Source organism: Perca flavescens, chromosome 12, assembly GCF_004354835.1.
Source record: "Perca flavescens isolate YP-PL-M2 chromosome 12, PFLA_1.0, whole genome shotgun sequence".
In the NCBI taxonomy this organism is placed as follows: domain Eukaryota; kingdom Metazoa; phylum Chordata; class Actinopteri; order Perciformes; family Percidae; genus Perca; species Perca flavescens.
In genome coordinates this window covers 19,079,785-19,106,429 of record NC_041342.1, presented here as the reverse complement: position 1 = coordinate 19,106,429, position 26,645 = coordinate 19,079,785, and the positions used below count along the sequence as shown (strand labels likewise).

The window sequence follows — 26,645 nt, the reverse complement described above, 5'->3', positions numbered from 1 at the left end:
CACTACTTGTTCCAGCCTCTCAAATGTGAAGATTTCCTGTTTTTATTTGTCTTATAGGATAGTGAATATCTTACATTGTTGTTCATGCAAAACAAAGCATTTCATAAACGATTAATCAATTAATCAAGAAAGCATTTGGCATATTAATCAATTGTTAAAAGAATCATAAGGAATATGTGACAAGCAGTATTTCTTTGGTTTTTTTGGTGATTTTTTTTTTGACTAAATACATCCATGTTGACATTGCGGCAATATTGTAGGGTTGACTATTGGTGCTTATACAAAATATTTGCACAATGAGATTTTTGATAAATAACGTGGATATAATGATGAAGTGGGTAAAGGTAAATAATAGAATGACATCACTTTGCTGTAATGGTTCCTTTAAAACCAGGAAAAGACAACACTTATGTCATATGATATTCAAAATTTAAGACAATGTTTAGTCTCATATATCGACATATGAATATTGCCCATAGGATGAAGTACTGAAATCTTTTACGTAAGTAAAAGTAGCAATACCATGGAGTAGAAATACTCTGTTACAAGTAAAAGTCCTGTATTCAAAATGTTATATATCTATCTATCTATCTATCTATCTATCTATAATTGCAGGAACGTCTGCCTGTCTGTACGTCTGGGTGTTAAGCACATATCTCTCGAACCGGTAGTCCGATGGATTTCAAACTTCAAAGGTGTCTTTCTATGGGCACGAGTAAGTGCAGTGCCAAGTTTGACGTTGTTTGGATAAGAAATGCAAAAGATATCGTTAAATATATAGGTAAAAGAAGCACACATTGTCTTTTGCCGCTCTAGCCGCTGGCCACTCCCCCTCTGCTCACTGAGTGAACCTGTTGAGTGAGGAGTGAGCAGGAGCAGAGAGAGAGAGCAGCGCAGCTTTGGCAGCTAAAATGAGTGTAAAGTAGCATTACTTAGGTAAATAAAAAAAACAGGTAAATATAGAAGCACAATGTCACAATGTCACAATGCCGATTTACGTTTTCCTCCGTTGGTGATCACGGGCGCATGCCCTTTAAAAAAAAAAAAAGTAGTCAAACTCAGGACAGCGCTACTTCTCACAAATACAGATAGGACTGGAGATGAGAAGTTTAACTGACCACCAACTACCGCTGACCTGACGGAACACCACGACCGGCAGCTCACGGTACACTGTATCCAGCGCACAGTCACCTATTCTGGGGTATCAACCGCGATCAGCTTCGTGGGAAATTAAGAACTCTCTGCATTGGTGGTGGATGTATTCCTCTGATGTAGAAGTAGCCTACGCTAAGTCAATAGATAGTAGGCTATACAGTGGAGTTGCATATTAAGTGGTTCAGGGTCCTTGTGTAAGTCATTTTGGGGTACACTTTGGTTTTGATAAATTCTACAAGCAGCAACACCACAGGCCAAGTAATCAGCCCGTTCCAAACAGGCACATTTTCAACGGGCACTGCACTAGTTTAAGTAAAGGTACAATACAGTACAGTAAGTATTATTTCCTGGCTAAATTTGTAACGTGTAGAGCTGAAACTATTTCATCATTTAATTTTTTCCCAAACTGATTTTTCATTGTATTTTTTTATTTTAGAGTAATCATTTAATAAGTGTATTTAACATTTAGCTAGCTGCACCCAACTGTGCAACTTGTCAGCATCAACACAGACAGGCCACAGCACACCTGACACCAAATGGGCTCCTGCTGAAACCAACATCAGTTTCAAGTGAGAGGAACAATTCTTTCACCAAACTTATTACAATTCATCCTTGAATCAATATGTTTAATAGTTGTTCATACATTTCACTCAAAACCACAAATGTCAATGCAATAGGGTTTATTCACCTAGGACACTGAATGTCAGCACCAAGCTTCATGGCAATCCATCCAATAGTTGGTGAGATATTTTGGTCTGGGCCAAAGTGGTGGACTGACTGACCTGAACATGCCATGCGTAAAGCCGTGCTGCTACCTTGGCTACCCAACTTTAGAAATACAAATTACTTTCTTTCGAAAAGACATTGAAGTCTCAGCAGCCAATTCCACTTCGTCTAACACAAAGCCTGTTTTCACTTGCTTAGTTGCGTTGAGCAGTCATGTTCTGTCCTCTGCAGCCAGGCTAAATTTAAATCTCCACTCACAGAAGCTGTCGGGAGGAACTGCTGCCAGGCCCTGTGCTAGCTGCGAGCTTGGACAGACTGCACATAAAACGACTGTTATCAGAAGGCTGTTGAGGAAGCAGAGCCAGGCAATGTTCAGACCCAGGTATGCAGGTATTCCCACAGGTAGCAGGAGGAGCGCAGCCAGAAAACCAAGGAATAAAGCCCATGTGTTCAGAAATATATGCAGGGCTTGGTGAACAACACTTCTTCTGGAGTGAGCGCTCTCTGTAATTTGGTCTCTCAGAGGAGGATTTTTTAATGATCGTGTGCTGCACCCAGCATGCAACGCTGCACAGCCCAGAGTCAGGAGGAGAAACATGGCAACCTGCAGGATCTGAGTGGTGTGGAAGACCCAGCACTGGTGTATCTGGTAGTGAGACACGTCCTCCATGACAGGAATGAAGTCAGACAGCAGGAAGACGTAGAGAGCAGTGAGGTACCACAGGAAGCCAGTCACTAATAAGCAGACAATCCACCTGGCTCTGGCGGTGGTGGGTTGCAACCTTCGAGTGACCGTGAAGAAATGGTCCAAACCGGCCACGACTACAACAGGCCACTGCACAGCACTGTAGACTTGTCCAAGGATTTGAACCAGCAAACATACATGGTACCTGGTCAGCTTCAAGCCCAGGAGTAGGGCGTATTCATCAGCGTGGACTCAAAGGGTGGTGACAAAGAGGGTCAGGATTGAGTCGACGACAGCGAGGGAAACGCTGAAAACCCCCAGGAAGTTTTTGCAGATGTGGTTCCTCTGGAGAAACACCAGGGCCCAGTTGAGCAGACATTTTCCTCCCAGACCGAGCAGGATGGAGGGGATGGAGATATTCATGGTGTGCACTCTGAAAGACTTTTTAACCAGAAGTGCACCAGGAACTGTGGGTCACTACGGAGACTGTTGCAGGGGGGAAACAGCATTTTAGCATTTATTTGTTTGTGTCCGGCAGAAAATACAAGTTAATGTTAGACAGTCCAACATTAACTTATATATTAACTTATCACTCATACTGTAGTAAGAATATGTTTTCAGGGCTATTAAATAAAATAGATGACTTATATGACATACCTTATGATTTCTTTTCAGCTTTGACTGTATGGAAATTACAAAAAACAAACTCACAGTGGAATTTTCTTTAAAATAAAGAAAACGTTTTTTTTTCTACTGCTCATACCTTATTTAAACATGTCATGTGTCTGCATGGAGACAGTGTCCCATAGTAACCACCAGGCTCTTCTTTTCCTTTTTTAAAACCTTCTTCCTTGCAGCAGAAAACTCAAGTGTCTCATCGGCACAGGTGTTTGAAGTCAAGGCAGTTTAAATAATAACCAAAAGATTAACTAAGTATTTAATAGAGCCTTCAAGCTTCCCCAACCATGTTTACATTTTTCCCTTCTGCAACTGATTTAACTGTCAAACCCAGTAAAACATGCTTATTCACAGTTTGCAGTATCAATAATCCCAACCAGGAAATGGAGCCAATACACAGTATAGACAGTGAGATACTAACTATCACAGTGAAAGTGATATCCTAATAATGAACTCACTGTATGCACTCAGGGTTTAGTGTGGACTGGTGGGCGCGCTGATGTTTGAGATGATGGCAGGCCGGTCACCCTTTGACATCATCGGGAGCTCTGACAACCCAGACCAGAACACAAAAGACTCTTCCAAGGTAAAACACACACACACACACACACACACCTAAAGTTTATAACCAGAAGGGGAAAAAAAACAGCACAATGGAAACATGCAACACCTTTGTATTGACACCTTTCCAAAGGCCACTTCCCCCCGAGCCAGGCACAGGCCATCTGTTGCAGGGAAATGTGTGAATGCATCTTATTTCATTGTAAATACTGTTTCAAAATGTGTCAGCGTTTTCTTATAACTGCTTAAAGAGTGTTGGATTTATGGGAATTAAAAATGTTACTGAAGTAATTTTTCAAGACCGTTGTATCAAAAGCCATTGACACTTTATTGAAAGGCTTCTGTATATTCAACATGAGTTTACCCGACAGGATTGAGCTCATAACTGCAGCATTGTCAGTGCCATCGTCTGTCATTTTAGCCTCAAGGGAGCGTCCGTCTCACCCCCTCCCCCTTTTTCCTCTCACCTACTGCAGTAATATTGGAAAAACAGATCCGAATCCCCCGCTCTTTGTCAGTCAAAGCTGCCAGCGTTCTCAAGGGATTCCTCAACAAGGTAAGAAGGGGTCAGACAGGCCTGGATCGATCTAGAAACCGTGTTGGCTCCTGAGAATGACATTATTATGGCCTTAGTGGGAGTCAACTGCCATATCTCACTGCCTTGCATTCTTCTTTTTTCCACCCCATCCTTCTGTCTCTCAATGTGGCTCTCGCACCTTTTCACCTATCCATAGTTTTTTCTACTTTTCCCCTCTCCAAAATCCACTCCTCTTTTCCACCTTTCTTGCAAATTCAATTTTTTTTCCACCTCTCTGCCTTTCCTGCTTGTCATCTGACTTTTTGTCCGTCTCGTCCAACATCATCTCATACTGTCTCTCACCCTTTAATTCACCCTCACTCCCACAGGATCCCAAGGAGCGTCTAGGCTGCCACCCTCAGACAGGTTTTGCCGACATCATGGGCCATCCATTCTTTTGAATCGTGGAGTGGGACCTTGTGAGTCACTCACTCTTTTCACATATTCTCTCCATGTTTCTCTCTCTACTACTTATCTTACCAAGTAATAATTTTGCTGTTTCCAAGGTGAAGAATGACCTCTCAATCTGTGCTTATTTTCTCTAGTACATTTTATATTTATTTCATGGAAAAATTGCTCACACACTGAGAAAAAAACAAGAGTTCTTCAGATACCAAATCATTTTTTTAATACGTGCAGACGGTGACAAAGTGACGCTTGTCCTTTGACTGAAACATCACATTTTTTCACATTGTGTCACATTTTACATGTAGAATAAATTGATTCTTTCTGCACCAATCAACTTAAATAGTGAGTGAGCGTTTGGACTTAATACATCCATTCTTTTTTTTTTTTTTTTTTTTTCCCTCTCTGTTGAAAACAATAACTGAGAGCCTTGTTTGAGGATTCTTCTCAACCTGTAAACCCAGAAGTGAATGTCACAGATTAAAACAACACATTAGAGTTTGGATGTTAATGTTTGTCTTATGGCGTTTTTCCATTACATGGTACCTGCTCGACTCGCCTCGACTCTACTCGACTCTACTCGCCTCGACTCGCTGTGCGTCCGTTTTCCATTGCAGATTTTAGTATCGCCTCAGCGTGGCTGGTCGTCATAGCGACTGCCGTGGCTTTGTAGCTTGCTTTCCCATTGACATATCCCCGACGCATTTCCTGGTTCTCCGTCTCCGTAAACAACATGATATCAAAGAGATAGTTAACGTTTACTGCTCCAGATTTCCCACCGTGGTCACATATATAAGACTCTAGAGTCGCTACTAAGCTCTTGGAGATAATCGCCGTCACTCTCTCACTTCTCCCTCGCTCACTAGCTCCCCACACACACACATACGGCGACTCGACACACACACATCACACATGCACACACCAGCGCACCAGTATAACCATCAGGCCACTTGTATGCTACGGAGAAAGCTCTGCGTGGAGCCTCAGGCAGCAAAAAAACACCGCTGGCTAAACTATTTAAAAATGCCGTCTCTCGCTAGCAATTCGGTGATCAGTGGCGCTTCTTTCCAACCAATCAGCAGCCTGCAGGGTTTCACGTCACCTTCTCGGCTCTCCTCAGCTCGCTTGGAACCTCGACTGAGCAGGTACTAAAAAAAGTACCTGTTAGCAGGTACCAGGTACTTTTTTTTGTAACGGAAAACCAAAAAAGGCGAGTAGAGTCGAGGCGAGGCGAGTAGGTACCATGTAATGGAAAAGCGCCATTAGTTCTTTATCTGTAGCTTCCTCTTTATTGATGTTACAGCTGTATTGCACTACACCTCTGTCTCTCCTGCTTTTTTGTAATCAACGTACAGGTAACAGCAAGCCGGTAGAGGTGCCTGGGCTTAATAGGAAGTTGACATTGACTAAATATTGAGATAGCCTTTATCAGTGTGAGAACTAAGCAAAAAATACAAATGTATTAAGTACTTTTCACCATTTCCATTGCACTTTTTTGAATTAAGAATATGTTTCAGTTCTGCAAAGAAGCACCAGAAGATTCATTCATCAAAGTCTGCTTTACACTCTTTACATATTTCTCTCAGTTTGACAGGAGACATTTGCAGCACCACACTCTCACCTATTTAAAACAAACATGCAAAGACACATTACCTTTGGATTTATTACCTGTGTGAATGAATTCATCTGATGTTGAAAGCAGCACTGTATGTCTGTCTCTGTCACCCAAATATCCAGCTTCAGTGCACCTGTACTATCAAAGGCGTGGTTGAAAGAAAGGGAAGGCAGTTAGTCAACAGGTGTATCAGAACTGGACAAGGAAGTTTACAAATCATAAACCTTACATTGAATGTTTATTTATTTTTTTCCATTACTACAGGGAGTGGAGTTTAAGCAACTAGTCATGAACAAAGTACAAAGTTTTTCATTTTACTGAGACTTTTTATACAGTGCAGTTGGAAAGCTAAAGAGGTTTTTGAACATAAAACAACTAAGGTCACTTTTAGACCAGGAAATAGCACCAAAAAGCATGTAGACTGTAATGTGGGCCCAGTGCTTAATTTGTAAAGTGGGAGGTCCCGGAGCGCAGAGGGGTTGTTTGGGGTTGTGTGTACATCATGGTGCGAAATGTAAAAAAAAAAAAAATACACTGCAACAATCGTTTTCATAAGCAGCAATTATCCATCGGAGATCGGACCATTAAATTAACCAAAAAACCCACCGTGGTCTGCACATTCTTGATCTTTCTGACATTTTTCCCTTGACTGAAACGAGGCTATAACAGCAATCTCATTCTCAAGCAGCACAAGTGCTTGCGTCACTAGATATATACAATAGATGTCGCCTTGAGGTTCTAAACATACGTCAAAACCGCCGCCATCTTGGAACAGGGGTCCGAAGTTTTCCCGCATTCAGATCAACGCTAAAGATGCCGGACTTTTGTACTGCTTAATGATGTTCGATAGAGGAAATGAAAAGAACAAATAGCAATGGATAACATTTAACAGGTGACAATGTGTTTTATGATATATGCCGCCTTCGACCAGTAATCTGAGCTCCGGCGGCAGCGGGAGGCGGAGAGCTCCGTGGCCGGCCGCAGCGTCTCTTCCCCCGGGCAAAAACACGGCTTCGCCTCGCTGCTGCGCCGGTCCCCGCTGATCCAGATCGGACCAGCCAAAGACAGAGTGGTGATCGGGAGGATCTTATACATAGTCCGGGAGGATCTTACACGTAGTCCAGGACGACCTGTATGTCGATATTGGCGGGAAGTTCCACTAAGTTTGCCGGCGGCAGGCGGACGGAGAGAAGCTATAGCGGGGCAACAGAGACCGTCTGCGGCTGCAGGATCTGGAGCTCACTGCCCGTTAAAATGATATTCAACGCATAAATACATACAGAAATAAATAGTGGAGGAGTGAGCCTGGACATTTCAGACTGTTTAAACTTCACTTTGAAGCAGAAACTCTTAGTTCAGAAGGGTGAAGTTTCCATTTGGACTCAGATCTGTGAACCGATCATAATAAATATTCTTTGTATTAACACATGAATTAGTTTATTTGTTTTGTAGCCGATAGTTCATCTTTTAGTTTACTTAAGTGGAAGCAGTATCAAGTGGAAGAAGGAGACTATAAACCTAGGCTTACAGGCACTAGGCATTACATTTTGAACAAAGTAGATTATATTAATATCAAAAGCTTAATTTTTCTCTGGACTCGATCATAAATACATGTCTGACCTTTGGAACGAATCACAAAAACTAGAAAATCGAATTTATGACGATTTATGGTGATTTTATTTCCGTTAGCCCTTTACCTACATTGACGCTGATGCATTAAAGAGGAGTGACTCCCCTGTTCCAAGATGGCGGCTTTGTTGACGCATTCGTTCCAATGAACTGACGTAGTCAAGGCGACATCTAGTGTATACATCTATGGTGTCACTAGAAGTACAGCGCCATGATGTTGAAGTGTCTCCCCTCCCTCCGTCTTACCCTGAAAATTCACCCCAAAACGCATCGCAAATGCAAACACAAGATTTTTGTGAAACTTCAATGGGGAATAAAGACTAACAAGACCGATAACAACATTGAACACTACACAAACAGTAGTTTATTTTTTTCATTTAGGCGATTCATTTTTCCTGGTGACAAAGGAGGTGCCGATCCAATAAAAAGGTTCCGGATCCAACGTCGGAAGTGCCGGAACATGTTCCAGCGTGTTCCGGCTCAAATTAAGCCCTGTGTGGGCCAAAGTGCAAACAAGGTGTGGTTCATGGTATTCAAATCATTTACAAACGCGTCCTGAGGCTCATCCGAGTACAGTGATAGTAGTTCAAATATTAACAATTAACAATTGGCAACCTGATTGCCTAATCATCACCCCTGGTTGATGTGATTTAAGTGGTGAGTGGCTTTCCATCTCTGTCTGCACTATTTTCCCCCAAAAAAGGACAGTGAATAGGTTGGTCAACAAAACTTCAAACCATACTGGACATTTAGTTTGGTGTGGTCTAACTAATAGAACTCCTACCTGATGTCATCACTGGTCTCATTTCTACGTGATGCCATCGCCGACCTCATGGCTGTCTCATTCACTCCTTGCCTGTGTTCTTCTCCACTAAGACGTATTGCCAAACAAACATTATGTAATAGATTTTTCATTAGTTTTTCCATATTAATCATATTAAGAAATGAATCTGTTGGTATCAAGTGGCTCCCCCTACACTTCCACCTAATGTTAGACCTACCTGTTGCCTTCCCCTGTCTTTCCTGATCCACCATCCTCACACCTGAATGAAATGAACTCACTGTTAAATATAGCAGCCTAAATTCAATTCTTAAATCAGCCTAGTGATGGCATCATATAAGACAACTATTATGCAGTAAGGTTGTGCTGCTGTTGAAATTACATTCACATTTTGGATTTTAAAAAGTACAAATATGGAGAGCCACTTAGCACAGTGACCCTGTAATTACAGCTTCCATGTCACCCAACAGATGTAACTAGGCTATAGCCTGTATATGTCTGACAGCACGGCTAACACAGCTAATGGTAAAACAGAATCAATTAATGATTCCATGGTAAACCAGAGTTATTGCATAAGTTATGTTTTCCAGCTTCTTGTCATTTATTGTGCATGCTACCTTATATTTACCAGTTGTTATTTTACTTAATAAAGCTGAGATATGTCATGCATGGGATTGGTACCATAGGGTTTAACAAAAATCTAAATGTAGCTATCAGCAACATTGGTTTGCATTAAGTTAGCAAACACTAGCCAGTCTGTTAACATGAATATTTGCAAGCCTCCAAGTTTGGTAGCAAATCTATGCATGATTCCATGGTAAACCAGAGTTATTGCATTAGTTATGTTTTCCAGATTATTGTTATTGTACATGCTACCTTATATTTTCCAGTTTTCAGCTCAGCAACCTCGGTTTTGCATATTCTAAGCTAGCCGTAAACCCCCATTTGGCTGCTACATTCCCAGTGTTAGCAAACGTTAGCTAGTCTGTTAACATGAATATTTGCAAGCCTCCAAGCACAGACGTCACACTTTAAATCCTACCTGTTACCTGGCTTTCACCATCTAGTTATTGCCCCCGACAGTTGTTTTGCTTTATTCATCTTTTTCCATAGACTCACTACATTCTATAATGGAATCGTATGAGACAGGGCGCCTACTCTAGCCTGTTAGTCCTCTAAAATGTTATAACATTGAGGAAATGCAGAAATGATTTAGAAACGCACAACAGCAGCTACATATAGAAAATACCAACAACAACTAAAAGTTATTTTTTACCATCGCTTTGGCGCCCCCCATGGGGCTGCGCCGCTTAGCGCATAGGCCTATATATTTTATATGATTGTATATGTCTGTTTTTGTGTAGCACTTTGGTGCAAAACTTGTTTGCTATATAAATGAAATAAACAACAGCAACATATTTCTCCAATTATTTTGGTGCCACTGCCACTGTGTAAACATGGATGTATTGGTATTAAGAGAATGTGTGTAACTCATGGATGTATAATGAACATTGATATGATAATGAAGTGTGGATGTGACACCAAACATGGCGCTGTTCCTTTAAGTAAACACCGGTCCTGCGCAGAGATCAGACCGCAGTGATTGTGTGAACCCCGGTCCATTGGAAACATCACTTCCCCCTCGGTTATGTATTGTCAGCTTTTAGAGTTTGAAGGCGCTGTCTGTCTTTAAATAACGTTACACGTTTTTGTAGCATCTCGGTCCTTAATGAAGTTGTAGCGATACGAGCATGTTTGCTTCTTTCTGACACAGTAAGGCTTTGTTTCTTCTAGAGGTTAGCTAGTTTAGTTAGCTAGCTTATTGCTAGGTAACGTCTTTATATAGCTAGCCTACTGTCTATGGGTAACGTCTGCTGTCAACAAGTCAACGATTATCTGAGAGCCACTTCTAGCGGTTAGTTGGTTGATTTTGTTTAGACCGAGGAGAATGTTTGACATTCGTCGGGTTTCGTGGATGTTAACGTTACGTTCAATAGATACAATGTCCGAATCAAACTAACTTCACCCCAATGTTAGTTAGCTAGCTGCTTATACATGTGGTGTGTTAAAATACGCATATCTTAGTAAAGCTTGGTTCAAGGTCAAATTGGTAATCAATAAATTGAATTTTGTTTCACCTTAATTTGGTCGTGAATATAACGTCAATGCTCAAAAGAAAGTTCTACCTGTTAGACCTTGGCTTGATATAGCTAGCTAGTTAGTTAGTTTACGTCCGTGGTTTGATTCAACCCCCTATATTTCATTAGTTAGTTCACTAGCTAGATAGCTAGCTAGTTCAATTCATTTTGACAGTGTTGTAGCAGACAGTAACGTTAGAAGCAAATCAATATAATCAGTTTGCTGTAGGACTGATACTAGCTAACGACTTTAGTGATTAAACCATCGATTATTTCTCCAGGTTTGATATTAACCCTATTGAACCCCATAAGACACACGTATCCAGCTGTAGAGCCTGAACTGTTAGTCGACTAATCAACAGAAAAATGAATCGCCAACTATTTTGTTAAGCAATTAACGTTAGTCGTTAAAGTAATTTTTCAGCAGTTTAAAATCCAAAAAATATTCAAAGATATCAAATATAGAAAAGTTGCAAATTCTCATGTAGAAGCTACAGATAGTTTGCTATTTTAGTGACTGAAAACTATTATTTGAAAGTAATAGTCACATGATAGTTGGTCACTAGTTGGAAACAGACTACTCAAGTAATCGGCCGATTGATTCAGTTCTACTTAAGTTCGGGCTTATTTTTAGTTTAGTTGACGATTAATTGTCATAAAAATAATTGCAATTAATGATTTAATTGTCTTTTTCTGTTAATTTTATACTACAGAGTGGTGCGGTTGTGTTTGGCTTTGCAACTAGGCCTAAATCCATTCTTTTAATGTCAATGGATACTTATAGATATTATGCAAATGTTGGCAAAGGAGTGTCAGTTCATCTTCAAATAGTTGGCTCAAACAATGTTTAACTTTTTGCTCTGCTGCACAGATTTATTTTAAATAGCTTGTTCTACAACTGTTGTATGGGCCAACCTTGTCTATATCCTTCGTGTTCCACTTCCTGGATTGCTCAGGTGCAGGAAATTCTGCCGCATGCATTTATTTTCCGTTTCCTTCCGCTTTCTTTACGTTGGAATTTTAAATTCAAGGAGCTATGAAGACTATTGTTGACTGCTCCTCAGATCTCTGCAAGGTAAAAATGAGACCGCTAGCTAGACTATCTGTCCAGTCTGAGTTTTCTCTCGCACAACACAATTCTGATTGGTTTAAAGGGTTGATAGAATGCAAAACCGATTTTACCTTGTCATAGTTGAATAACGACAGTTCGGTGGGTAAATAGGATATACATAGAAGCTCAAAATCCCATTGACACCCCTTTACTATGAAAATCTCATATTTTGAAACTGCCGCTGAAAACGGGCGATTCTCAACAAAGCTAGAAGTTGATGTAAGCATCCCAGAGCCTGTACCTTTGTCACGCCCATGGGTGTATTAAGAGAACAGTCACGCCCCAACATTTACACAGGCTACACAACTGACCTGAGATCAGGTCTAGATCTAGGTCGCGCAGATCTCTGCTATTCCATTACAAAATTCACTTCTGAAACTTTTTTTATGCCAGAAATCAACTATGTAGAGGTCAAATATGGGCCATTTTACGAAAATGGATGGGTCATTGCAAATTTTGTCCGACTGTGTGTCGGAGTTCAGCGGCTGATGCTGCCTGTGTAGCTGCCTCGCCGCCTGGCCTGCCTTCCTTCACAGACCCCGGCCTGCTGTGAGCTCGATTGAGCTCCGTCAGGGCTGGCAGCCCACAGGCACTCCATACCCGCGCAAAGTCAGCGTTTTGTGTGTTAATGGACTACCAAACGCTGCTGCCTTAACAGAGCTCCGGGGCCTGCAGCTCCCCTCTTCCTGCTAGCCAAATGTCCCGTGTGTGTGAGTGAGAGCGCGGTCAGCGAGTTTGTTACGCCAGCAATCTGTTACCACAGGTTCCAGTTAATCTTATAGTGTGTAATTATAATGTGTTGAGTTATTTAAACAAACGATCAGTGAAATAAACGACTCTTGTCCGCGAGTCTCATTGATAGAGTTACAGGCTCTATCAATGAGAGCTAGCTAGCCTCCTCTTAGAATTCCTCTGAAATTCACAAAAAATTATAAAATTGAAATCAGACACCATTGTTAGCCTCATAAGACCTTGGGGTAGAGGGTATATAAGTGGCGTGACGAAATTCAAACTGTAAATATACTATAATTACGCCGAAAATGAAGCTAACTATCCGTGATTTGTAGCTACACATAGCTAGAATTGAAGGGACAGTCGCAGCTAATGAAACCCCTAGCTAGTGTTCACAAAAATTCATTAAATTGAAATCTGACACCATTGTTATCTTTGTAAGACCTTGCTGCCGTTTTCTTGTCAGACTGTGTGGAGCTCCTAAAGTCCGACACGTCTTACCAAATTTGCAATAAGCCATACATTTTCGTAAAACGGCCCATATTTGAGCTTTATAGAGATTCTGTCGCTTCTCTAATGTGTGTGTATGGGGGATTCACTCAACTAATCAACGCGCAGCTCATCTAAATATTCATGACCATACCATATTTGGAAGAAAAGCTCTTGTTACAAAAAGGGCCAAAACACAGGGATGTATAAGGGCCAATAAAATATCAACCAGGCCATTTTCAGCCCAACCAATGTTACATACCCCATTAGGAGACCATAAGGAACAGTGTGAAATACTCTATATTATCATTCTATCACCCCTTTAAAGAAATACCATTAAACCAGAACACGTTTTCCTACCATCACCTAATGCTATGTGGAGTAGCCAGACCCTCCTTCAGCGTGCTTTGGAGGAGGGTCTGGCAAAGCGAGACTAAGGCTGACCCAATGTAATGGAAACATGGTTCAAGACAGTTAATTAATAAAGAAGGGGGCATGATTTAATTTTCAAAAGTTAATATGCAACAGCAAACACAAAGCCAGTATTAATGCAGGATTTACTCCGAGAGAAACTGAAACCTCTCCAGATCCCCAGAGCTGTCAAACACATTGCTGTATAGGCGAGAGTCCCCGCTACATCATCTTGCTTTGTAAGCAACAAATACGGTCTCATATGTACAGCAGTACGATCTAGACAGCCAAGCTCTCTTTTTCAATGTTTTTTTTCTGACATTGAACCTTGTGCTCACTTGGACACCTTATTTACCCAGTGAATGCCCTTATTAGGGCCCGAGCGGCAAAGGCCCTATTGAAACTGAAGGAATTATTCTATTATTTTCCCGTCAAATTAATTGGCTTTTTGAGGGGCTTAATATATTCAAAAACTCCCCAAATTTGGCAGTCGCATCAAGTCTGGTGAAAATTTACCTATGTAAATGTTGGGGCGTAACCGTTCTCTTAATACATCCATGGGCGTGACAAAGGTACAGGTTCTGGGATGCTTACATCAACTTCTAGCTTTGTTGAGATTCGCCCATTTTCAGCGGCAGTTTCAAAATATGAGATTTTCATAGTAAAGGGGTGTCAATGGGATTTTGAGCTTCTATGTATATCCTATTTACCCACCGAACTGTCGTTATTCAACTATGACAAGGTAAAATCGGTTTTGCATTCTATCAACCCTTTAACCCAATCAGAATTGTGTTGTGCGAGAGAAAACAGTAATTCTGCACCAAGGCTGAATTTCGGATAAGAGACTTCAGATACAGTATTAGGGGACCACTAAGGTCTATATAAAAGCATCCAAAGAGCATGTCATGGGACCTTTTTAAGAATTTTCAATTATTCATAGAATCATCTCAGATTGTTTCTACGCTTTAAATTGTCAAAATATCTTTAACAGATGTTTCTGTGTTGCATCCATAGACTGTTAATATTAATGGACAAAGCATCCGGTTCAGCAAAGTGCTGCAAATGCGGAAATGCCTTATATCTGCGTTCTATCTGCATTCTATCTGAATCCCAGCAGGGGGCGACATGTGCGGCTGCAAAAGGAGGTCGGTTTCTGTAGAAGTCTATGAGAAAGTGACCCACTTCTCACTTGATTTATTACCTCAGTAAACATTTTCATAATGAGTTTATGGTCTCAATCGCTAGTTTTAAGTCTTCTTCTTGCAACACAGAATAATGTTCATTTTGTAAATTATGGTCTCGTTAATTTTGAAATCGGCAATAAAGCAGGGGGTGTTTTAGGGCGTGGCTATGATGTGATTGCCAGTGAAAGTGTGTAACGTAATGTGGCTCCTCCCTCACTCTTCCCCCTCGTCTAAAATTGTCACATCCGCAACCAGGATGGCTGCGCCCGTAACGGCAAACTCAACGACTCATAGCAGATCGCCACACACCAATGGGTGACGTCACACATGCTCTGTCCAATAATATTAACAGTTTATGGTTGCATCCTTGCAGAATGGAGAACTCAAAGACCAGTCTGTCATTGGAGCCCCTTGGAGTGCCAGATATGGCGCGACCCTCAGCGCCCCCCGGTGAGCTGTCCGAGTCAGCCAGGCCCTCCAAACCCCGAGAGCACCCGCCCAAGTCACCAAGGAGACGGCGTAAAGGGACGAGGTCGCAGCGACGGGGGGGTGATCATGAACAGCTGCACTGGGAGGTCGAGCGGCGGAGGTTGCCAGGCCAACACGAGCATTTGGAGCCCTCTGGCTCAACGAGCGACACAGCGGAAAGCTCTCCTAAGAGGTTTGCACTGCAGGTTGCCAGCTGGTCTGCCGTGCCACTGCCACAACTCTGTTGCCCGGGACATGCAGTGATAATGTCTTGACCTGTCCTCTTTTTACCTCCTCACAGGAGAGCCCACTTTCTACATGGACCATATCCAGCCACTCACTTCGGACCCAAAGCCTGTATTCTTCCCAACCCAACTTCAGTCATGTAAGCATGAGGGTCGAATTTTGTGTATACAAACTGGCGAATGCTATTTACACAGAAGAACAGAACAGCAAAGCTTGTGTAACTGTGTGAGATAAGATAAAATGGGAATGCTGTGATTGGATGTTACATGAAATGGGATTGCTAACCGAACAGACCACCAGATGCTTGTTATAACCTGGTCTCATGAGTGTTTCCTTGGACTTAATCTGGAAACAGACAGACGAAATTGTCTGCACAATGCCTGCGATCCGCCACGTAAAGGAGGGGAGAGACAAACGGTAAAGAGGAGAAAAAAAGATTTTTTTAAATATTATGATGTTTGGAATTTGGACCTTACTCATACAGACGTAACATCAAAGTTTCATACAAGTTAATGAATGACTGTAGCTGTAGATCTACCTTTTACTTCACTCAGAAGATGAGGTTGACATTATTTGAAACTTGTCCAGCAAGCTGAGTTAAAGTGGCAAGACAAAGTGATTATGTAACCGTCAACTCTTTGGTCTGTTTCGCTACCTGTCAGGTACTGATGGTGTGTTTGTTTACTCACTTGTGTGTGTGTTTCTGTGCCCCAGGCATATCCAGGACCCAGCCAGCCAGCGGCTCACCTGGAATAAACCACCTGTCAACGTGCTTGTCATCAGGAAAATCCGAGATGAGAGCCTCGTCGAGCCTTTCAAAGAGATCTGCAGGTTTCTAGTGGAGGTACAGGAGAATAGGATTTGATAAACTATATGTTTTAGGAGATGAATGTTTTGTAATGTTAATGTATGATTGAGGAGGCATACTTTGATATCTGAAAAATCACAGAATACAAATTCTTGAGACACTAAACTCATTCTTCGAAGAAAATTGTTTTGAAATGTTCTCATTCCCATAATAAGCAAACAGATGGTGGTGAGTTGTGGTTTCAGGGTATCTGTATGTCTTGAAAAGTCTGAAAAATCATTCAATCCAGTTTTCTGCAAAAAGGAATTATAAATTCTTACATTTATTTGAGAAAAGTCTTAAATATTTATAGAAAGATCTCAGTCGGTCTCCTGAGCCCCTCCCCCCACAAGGGAGAATGAATGCGTGTGCATGAGCAATGATTGACACGCAGTTAGAAAAATTTAAATTGCATTCTTTGTGTTATTAAAAGATTTAAAAATGTCTTAAATCTAACCGATTTAGCTTGGTGAACTACAGAAAACTCTGGATTTGTGTTCAGATAAACTTTAATTTGATAAACTTGAATATTATTACCGCCATATTGTTTTACTGCATTAGGCTGTGTTCACATAGACTGCAGCCGTCAATAAGCGGTCCAGCAAAAACGCAATTCTTTCCGTTCATTTTGAATTCAAGAAAAGTTGAGACGGATTCAACTTGTGAAGAAACGCAACTCGTCGTCACCCTGCGGTGGTCCAGTCAAGTAACCGGCGATCAGACTTGGCAATCTGTTATCAGGAGTTGTAAGAGTCCTGTAAACGGTAAACAGGAAACATCACTGTCTCTAACGCTGCCACAAGAAAATAAAAAAAAACTAGGAGGATAAAAAACGAATCGGACTGTCCAGGAGTTTGTGTAACAGCTAAGTGTTTGTTGCAACAAACATTGGCACAAAGCACAGTCCCTCCGGCACTTTTCTCTCTCTCTCTTTCTGAAATGAAAAAGCTGTTTTCAAGTGCGGTTGGAAATGTCGAGATCTGTAAATAATCTGATGGAAAACAATACACGTGAAATATAAAGTCTACTTGTGCTACATTGGGGGGTTAAAGAACACAACATGACATCACACAAATTGGCCGTTTAAGTGACCCACTGGATCGCCTTTTTATGGTCTGAATGGGCCCTACTACTCGGTACTCTAGTGACATATCAGCTGTTTCAAAACCATCACCACCTCCACCTGCATTACTTAGAGCTGCTCCACCTGCTGCTCAGTTTTTGTCTGAGATATGAGATTTATTTCTGGGACCGACAAATTGTTTGTTGATAATAATTAAAAATGTTTAGTTTTTCATTCTTAGTCTACAATATGTATTAAAATACCTGTCAATCAGTTTGAGAGAAATACCAGGTAGCAATTTTGTGTTTAGTTTTATCAGCGGGAATGTATATGTTTTGTCCTCTGCTGCTAGTAAACTAACCCCATATTGCTGAAGAACGAATGTACGCTGAAACATTTGTGACACTGAAGAGCATCGTCTAACTATTAGAATCCAGGAAATGAACCAGACATGGTGATGAAAGTTACAGTCTGGTCTCATGCAGTTACGACACCTTTTGGCCACGTGTTTCCAAAACAAGCCGTCCTTTGTGTAACAAGACTGTCAAAGAATCCCAGCGAACCCATGTATTTACATTCCATACAAACAGGGACCTATGAAACCCCACATGTTTGGCGTACGCTCAACTTAATTTCAGAAAGAGTACTTTTTGAGAGATGTCTGTGTTTGCTTTGGCTGCTGTCACTTAAGCATGTCTTTGTGTATCAGGAGAAGCAGATGATGGTGTACGTGGAACGCCGGGTTGCAGATGATGCTACGCTGTCAAAGGACGAGGCGTTTGGCTCCATCCGCAATCAGCTCTGCACTTTCCGAGAGGGTGAGACTCGGCAATAAAACCACAAACATTAATGCTGAACTAATGGCATACATTTGTCAAGTAATAATATTCTGTTCAGAAATAAAAGTATTAATACTGTGATGTAAAATATGCCCTTAAAAATAGAAATTTCAGCTGTAAAATACTAAAACTAAAGGTACTCATTGCAACGACTTTATGTGGTATATAGATTTTGTGGCGTTTCCAAGTATAGAATCTTATTTTCCTAAATAACCAGTAACAAAAGCTGTCCAGATGAATCTAGTGTTCACTATGTCTCCCTGAGAATGGTATCAGTATTTTCTTTCTTGTACTAGAGTACAGTATTTAACGTAAATGTTCATTTCTACCTCTGCAGCCAAAGTTTAGTTTAGATCCCATTAATACTATACTATAATACTATAAATAAAATATTTTTCTACAGTATTTTATTCTCTTATGTTGTTGTTATTGGTCTGTTAGGTTAGTCTGGTTTAAATGTATTATGCATTACTGGTCATATATGTTGGCTGACATAAAAAAAATGCCATTCTTACATCTTACATTCTTGAATAAAAATACATTAAATATTATATTTGTATAATGGTGTTAAAATGAAAACAATATATTGAGTTTATTTGTGTTTTTGTCTGCCTGCAGGTTATGATGATATCTCTGACTGCATAGACCTGATCATCTGTCTGGGTGGAGATGGGACTCTGCTCTACGCCTCCTCTCTCTTCCAGGTTATCACACTTTTATTGGTTGATCACTTCAGACAAGCTGATCTCACCCTATAACTTAAACAAAAAATATATTTAAATGTGAACTACACTTTTTTTTTTTTTTTTTAGCTCTTTTGGTAGTGCGTGCGCCCCATCTAAGCTGAATCCTTGGCAACGGCACGGATTCAAATCTGACCCGCATCCCTTTGCTGTGTGACTTTCTCTCTCTCTCTCGCCTTCATGGTTTATCTGTACTACCTTTTTAAAAATGCATAAAAAGCCCCCCAAAAAAAAAAAAAATATATATATATATAAAAAAGGTAAACTATACTACATACTGTATGTCTTAGTATTTATTCCCTTTAAATCAAATGAAAGAAAAAAAAATATTTCTTATATCTTGTCTTTTGGGACTTGCACTGTCAAATCTACAATCGCAATAAAAAAAGATTTTTCAAGTCAGGCATAGGCAAACTAATTAAAATATTTGGGTTTTTAAAGTTGCAAAAAATGAAGCCAGTGCAGAAGTGCTAAAAACTGCAGTTCATCGAGCTACAAACTGTACGCTTCTTTCGGCCCATCTCGACTCCATCCACGCTCCACCTTTTTGCCCATTTTTGGATTAGCCGACGTCAGGCCACTGCCAGGACAGCTAGAGCCACTGGGAGCCGCCCACTTATTTGGGCTCTTAGAAACCTATTGGTGACGTCAAAGAGATATGTCCATATTTTAAATAGTGTTGGTATATTGGGTCACACTTTACTTGAAGATATCTACATAAGAGTGACATGACACTGTCATGAACGTGTCAGAAACATTAACTAGTCATAAATATTTATGACATAACGCTTCTTTTAGTAAGTGTCATTCGGTTTTTGTCATGACAAGTTAGGGTTAGGGTTCATGTGTCATGACTGTGCCATGTGTTCATGACGGTGTCATGTCACTGTTATGTAGATACCTTCAAGTAAAGTGTTACCGTATATTGTTGCCACTTTATGTCACATAATCCGATTGCTGAACAGCATTTGAAGATAAAAAAAAAAAAACTGGCATAACACGCTAAAATTCAAAACCGCATTTTAGTCTGTGATTCTAAAGTTAGAGGCTCATATTTAAGTATCCTGAATATTAAGTTTACTGTACAATTGCTCATAATAAGCAGTTTCGTGAATACATGTCTTTAAGATATACCAATTTTTAACAGATTACAAAAAAAGTATACTAATAAAATCTTTTAATTCCAAATGTATACAGATTGTCTCAGTGTTGTGTTCTACATTCTGCTGTTCTGAGAGGGGTGAGAGTTAGACAGATTTTTACGTGCAGACTGTTTTTCTTTTCTGTAGGGCAGCGTCCCTCCGGTTATGGCGTTTCACCTCGGCTCTCTGGGTTTCTTGACGCCCTTCAAATTTGAGTCATACAAGACCGAAGTGGCCAAAGTGTTTGAAGGTAGAGAGGAGCTTTTCATGAAATATATATATATATATATATATATATATATATATATATATATATATATATATATATATATATATATATATATATATATATATATATATATATAAATTCTCTCCTGAAGGGTCAAACTTCTTGACACACTCAGTACAATAATTAGAATATTTGAATGCCTCAGGGGTGCTTATGTTTGCACGTATGATTTTTTTTCAGGCAATGCAGCCATCACTCTGCGCAGTCGTCTTAAGGTGAAGGTGGTGAAGGACATGCTTCAGAGAACAGGCCAGGAGTCGTACAGCAGAGAGCCACAGCAGCTGCAGCAGGAACACAACGGACTCCTTCCTCACGGACACACCAACAGCGAGGCCGGCAAGGTCACCCTGCAGCTACAGGTGAGAACAAAGAGGCACAAGTATATTTGTTGAGAGGAGAGAGACCAGGTGCCTGGGGAAAAAAATACACAAAGCAGGGTATTGATGCAGATTGCAGCCCCCTTTTCACTGCAGGACGTTTTCCAGGGGCCCAGGAACCATTTCAGGATCCTACCTGTAATTTAACCAGAGGACTAAATATAGTATCTGCCATAAGTTCAGGTGCTAAAAGAGTCCCTGCTCTGAGGCCCAGAAACTATTGCGGCGGAGTTTGGAGTCTTATTGGTCAAACACCAAGCCCTCGGTTGCTACAACTTGTGTGCGCCTTTATTCACACCATAAGGAAGTACTGGGTGAGACTAGAGTCAATATTAGAATGACCGTCTGGCATTTCTGCTGAAGTTTACTGACCTTACCTACCAATCGGAAGGTTGGTGGTTTGATCCCTGGCCATGCAGTCCCATGTCGAAGTGGGCAAGACACAGAACCCAACAGTAGGATGTGTATGAAGTTCTTGGTCAAAAAGGGTTTGTGTGATTGTATTGGGTCCTCCTTATGAATTCCCGATCACACCACAAAAATCATGCTGTAAGCCCATAGAGGTGTGTGTGTGTGTGTGTGTGTGTGTGTGTGTGTGTGTGTGTGTGTGTGTGTGTGTGTGTGTGTGTGTGTGTGTGTGTGTGTGTGTGTGTGTGTGTGTGTGTGTGTGTGTGTGTGTGTGTGTGTGTGTGTGTGTGTGTGTGTGTGTGTGTGTGTGTGTGTGTGTGTGTGTGTGTGTGTGTGTGTGTTCCTTGTTCATCCTGGGTGTGTTTGTCCGTTCGTACATGTGTACAAGCTCAGTGAGCGAGCCAGGTTGCCATGGCGACAGTCATAATAAATCTGCTGGGTGCAGATATGGGAGAAAAACAGTAGGATGTGTATGAAGTACTGTTGAGCCAGTTGCCATGGAGACCAGAGCATCAATAACGCATTCAACCCCGAATGGATATTTAATGAGCTCTGACGCTCTCGGTCTGACACTCTCTGTAAATAAACAACATGCCTCGCTGCTACACACACACACACACACAGCCACACACACACACACACACACACACACACACACACACACACACAGCCACACACAGCTGCAGTTTGTCATTTTAAGTGCAGCTCTCCTTCTTTCCCGTCTGGTTGATAAAGACATTGACGGATCGTTCTGGTCTCTGAACTTGAGTTTGACCACATTACATCACTTCTGCTGCATCCAGCAGGATGTTTGCTCTGCGCTAAGCTCTGATGTCAGTACATCAGCCAGACATCACTGCTCAGCGCTGCAGTACTCTGAAGTGTGGGACATGATTTGTATGCCGATTGTCTGCACACTGGCAGATTCTGTCTGCTTGCAATTTCCTCCTGTAATATCGGAATGTAATGCGCTGTAACTCTGTCTGTTGCTGGCTGCTTTATTGTTTTTATTGAGTGCCGAGATTACATTTATTTTCATATTTACTGTCTCTAAAAAGACAATATTACATTGAAGACCGCCCCATTGTATAGAGCTTTTTCACATTATATAGCAAAGGCGGTGCGGTTATTTTGCCTTATCATCTTTGCCAGAGAGGGTGTATTGAAAGTTGTTTGCTTGCTTGTTAGCTGGATGTCTCTGGATGTCAGAATTTTGTTGTGGATAGAGACACCATGTTGCCATTAATGAAACACTTTACATTTGACACATTTTATTTTTGTCAGCACTCCTTTTTCTATACTTTGCATCCAATCTTCGACATATCCGGTTAGAAACATTTCATATTTTTTTTTATATGCCATCCCATTTTCCTGTTATTGCTTGCCAAATTCACATATATACTGGTCACAAATGCATCAAAACATGTATGGCATTGGGCCTATAGATGGCACTACAATAACAGGATTAATTTAAATGGTCACGAGTCTGATTTTGCTTGTACAAAGTCTTAATATTCCCAAAGAGTATTTAGTTTTTCTGCAAAATCAACATGGTCATATGTTTATCTATGTGTCACCATTTTGATACTGATTCAGAGTCAAATTGAAAGATTGTGCAGCGTCTGAGTGCCTTCTAATATTAACTTTGGTCTGTGTGTGTTTTCAGGTGTTGAATGAGGTGGTGGTGGACCGAGGCCCATCCTCCTACCTGTCCAATGTGGACTTGTACCTCGATGGACGGCTCATCACCTCAGTGCAGGGAGACGGTAAGAGCAGTCATACTCTTCGTCCTGTCATGTAATGTCACTCTATTGTCTTAACTCGTAGATATGGTGAATTCATACTGTAAATGTGCTATATCCTCTCCCCCCCCCCCCCTCCCCTTTCTCTCTGTCCTCCAGGTGTGATTGTGTCCACACCTACAGGCAGCACAGCATATGCAGCCGCAGCAGGAGCCTCCATGATCCACCCCAATGTACCCGCCATCATGGTCACACCCATCTGCCCACACTCGCTCTCCTTCAGGCCCATCGTGGTCCCTGCTGGGGTGGAGCTCATGGTAAGAACAAAGGGGAAGGAGGCTGGACTGAGCTTGGTGCAAATTAGAGCCCGACTGATATATCGGCCGGTCGGTATTATCGGCTGATGTTAGGCATTTTCCAAAATATCGTTGTCGACATTTATAATGGCCGATAAATGATAAATGAATATTTAAAAAATAAAATATAAACGGACAAAACACCCTTCAACCATGTTATGAGTGTTGGCGTTGCATAGTTTGTCCACCAGAGGGCACTCTACAATGTCCCTGTTGGCAACACTTTTTTATTTTTTCGTTATTGTGTTTTTGTTCAAAGGAAATAAAATGTATAAAAATACAAACTCAAAATATGAAACTTAAATCATATCTTAAGTTTGTATTTTTATACATTTTATATATCAGAACATTTTGATGTTCCTCTGTTGTGTTGGAAATCTGTTCGGAATATCAGATTTTTAATTCACCAAATATTTGTGTCGATATGTACTGTTTACAGATAGGTGACCAATAAAGGGAAAAACCAACAAAGTTTCTTAGTAAGGTGTTTGGGCCATCACAAGAGAAATTCTCTAAACTACTCAAAGGATAATTTTTCCAAATCATAGTCCCTCATTTGTTGTTTTAACGATGGTGCTGTCTGACAGTTTACCAGTAAACTAATTGAAATCCTTAAAAAGCCCTCCTGATTATCATTATTTGCCTCCTTGTCTTTTATGTCATGCTTGTGGTATGACGTTTCCATCAATCCCTGTCAATGTTTAACTGCCGCACAGTACCTTTGCTCTCACAGTGATGGTGTCATTCTGTACCTGTGCTAAGGACTTTTTTTCAGTTTACCAACAAATTTCCGTACTAAGGCATTTTATACCTTATATATTACCTAGACACTTTTTAGCCATGGCTCCATGGATGGCACTGGTTGGTGTGTCAATTGGTCAGTGTGTATAACTCATAACTGTAGATTGGAAACTGACTGTCTGTCCTCTTTTCCCCTAAATCAGATCACCTTGTCCCCTGATGCCAGGAACACGGCCTGGGTGTCCTTTGATGGCAGGAAAAGACAGGAGATCCAGCATGGAGACTGGTAAAGTTCTTTTAACTGTCATTATCAGTTGCTGTTTCAACATACAGATTATTTTTCCATTTTAGGATTAATTTGCATTTGCCTTTTCTCTACCAACAGCATCAAGATTACTACATCTTGTTACCCAGTGCCCTCTATCTGTTGCCATGACCTGGTGTATGACTGGTTTGAAAGCCTGGCTCAGTGTTTGCACTGGAACGTACGCAAGAGGCAAGAGCGACTGGCGGACATCTCGGACTCGTCAGACACCGAAAACTGAATCAGCAGTTGCTTTTTCTGACCTAGATTCAAGTCGACGCTTTCCACAGCAGCTGTGTGTGTGACAGTGAGGGGGATCAGAGTTGGCCAAATTACTGTTATGATAGTCCTTTGAATAGCATGTTTAATGAGCATATTGTGTATACAGTATTGTATGCATTTAAAAAAGCATCTCATTACATTCCAGTACAAACACAATCTGTTATTTAGGATTATAGGTAAGAAAGACTAATCGATAAGAAAAAGGACTGTAAATGTAAATTTGTACATACAGGATTGAAGCATATATGTATATAGTGTTATATGTATGTGATATTTATATAAATTGGAGCTTAAAAAGACATACAACTGAGTTTCTATTACTGTCAGCCAAAGACTACTGTGTGTAATTGTTCTGTACAAAACGCATATTGTGCAATCCAAAGCCTACTTTCTGTACATTCTAGCAGTAACTGTTATGTCCAAGTTAAATTCTACAAGTCAGATTGCATGTTGTCAAACAAAACAAAATAGAATGAGTTGGAGAAACATACACCAGTCATGTTGCTGTCATATACTGTCAATGTGAAAAAAGTAGAAAAATAAAGATACAGACGCACACTATCTTCTTTTCATCGGTCTGATCTTTGTGTGAAGCCAAACTTTCTGAGTCATCAGCTACAGCAAAACAAAGTCTTATTGGACAATATGAAAATGAACTGAGGTACTGACTTTTCAAAATATAATCTGCAGGAATGGATGAGTGGGCTAATTCCTTAAAAAGGTTGTTTCAGTAACCTGGAATTACTTTAAAACATAAATTGTGATGTTACTTTTATTTTATTACTCTTTTTAGTTGTTTTTTTTAATATAAACATTTTAAGATTGTTTCCGGACCTGTGGACATCCTGGTGTCTAACTACAGACGAGTCTATAACCTTGTTGACCTTGTGACGGGCCATTTTTTTAATGATTTGTTTATGACATAAATAGGATAACTTTTTGAATGACTCATAAATGACTTTTTATGACATGCTATACTATAAAATTATGAACATCTGTTAGTTTCAAGCTCTTTAACATGAGGTTACTATGACTTTTTATAATGGAACTTTTATAACATGCTATACAATGACTTTTTATGACATACTATGACATTTTTTAAAAACTTTTTATGACACTAATTTTAACAGAAAAATACTTTCCACATCTATAGCATGAGACAGGTGCATCGGAGCGGGACGATTAGGTCAAAAGTAGCAAAGAAACTCCCGCACACAGTCTAACTTGCAAAAATAAATTGAATGGCTGGCAACGTTTGGGTACTAGACCATCATCAGGCAAATGGTGTTACAGACTGAGAAGCCATCTATTTTATAGGAGGTGACTGTTTTGACTGCACCAATCACCAACTTCCACATGAAAGAAGGCAAAATTACATAACATTCATTTCCATTTCCATTACTATAGATAGATCTTAAAGCTTCTTAAGCTTAAATACAACACTCTCTATAGTAACTAATATATCATCCCAGAAAAATCTTTAATAGATGGATGTAGAGTGCTGTATAATAATGAATGCATTGCAAACTGTCACCTCCAAGAAAAGATGGATTTTTATTTTTACTTTTTCCGACATACTATACATAGACTTTTTTTGACATACTATACTATGACTTTTTAAAAAAAACTTTTTTCAATATACTTTACTATGACTTTTTTTACTTTTATCGACATACTATACTTTGACTTTTTTCAACATACTATACTATGACTTTTTTTTACTTTTTTCAACATACTATACTATGACTTTTTAAAACTTTTTTCGACGTACTATACTATGACTTTTTTTGTGACTTTTTCAACATACTATACTTTGACTTTTGTTTTTAACTTTTTTCGATATACTATGACTTTTTTTTTATATACTTACCCGCACTCATTTTAAAACTAGAGGGGATCGGTCATTCCAAGCAGTGGCTCC

The 26,645-nt window shown here is 40.3% G+C and overlaps 2 protein-coding genes across 2 annotated transcripts; one reads left to right on the top strand and one right to left on the bottom strand.

Annotated features, from left to right (window-relative positions):
- Positions 1–1,500: 1,500 nt before the first annotated feature.
- gpr160 (G protein-coupled receptor 160) lies at positions 1,501–10,071 on the bottom strand. Its single transcript, XM_028592930.1, is given in 5 exon segments — positions 1,501–3,822; positions 6,456–6,535; positions 8,816–8,902; positions 9,033–9,074; positions 9,855–10,071. A coding segment is annotated over 1 exon segment (897 nt). The 5' UTR covers positions 2,990–3,822; positions 6,456–6,535; positions 8,816–8,902; positions 9,033–9,074; positions 9,855–10,071; the 3' UTR covers positions 1,501–2,092.
- A 311-nt stretch (positions 10,072–10,382) lies between these two features.
- Positions 10,383–25,285, top strand: nadkb (NAD kinase b). Its single transcript, XM_028592929.1, has 12 exons — positions 10,383–10,457; positions 15,251–15,538; positions 15,647–15,730; positions 16,306–16,435; positions 18,211–18,319; positions 18,959–19,044; positions 20,373–20,475; positions 20,695–20,873; positions 22,966–23,065; positions 23,201–23,358; positions 24,342–24,424; positions 24,524–25,285. The coding sequence occupies exons 2-12, from the start codon at positions 15,252–15,254 to the stop codon at positions 24,681–24,683; spliced, it is 1,479 nt and encodes a 492-aa protein (XP_028448730.1). The 5' UTR covers positions 10,383–10,457; position 15,251; the 3' UTR covers positions 24,684–25,285.
- Positions 25,286–26,645: the final 1,360 nt, after the last annotated feature.

Excerpts from the sequence above, each read along its gene's own strand:
- nadkb (XM_028592929.1), top strand. The coding sequence starts at position 15,252 with ATGGAGAACTCAAAGACCAGTCTGTCATTGGAGCCCCTTGGAGTGCCA. Across the intron at positions 16,436-18,210 it reads TCTGCAGGTTTCTAGTGGAG|GAGAAGCAGATGATGGTGTA; the intron begins GTACAGGAGAAT and ends TTTGTGTATCAG. Across the intron at positions 20,476-20,694 it reads AGTGGCCAAAGTGTTTGAAG|GCAATGCAGCCATCACTCTG; the intron begins GTAGAGAGGAGC and ends ATTTTTTTTCAG.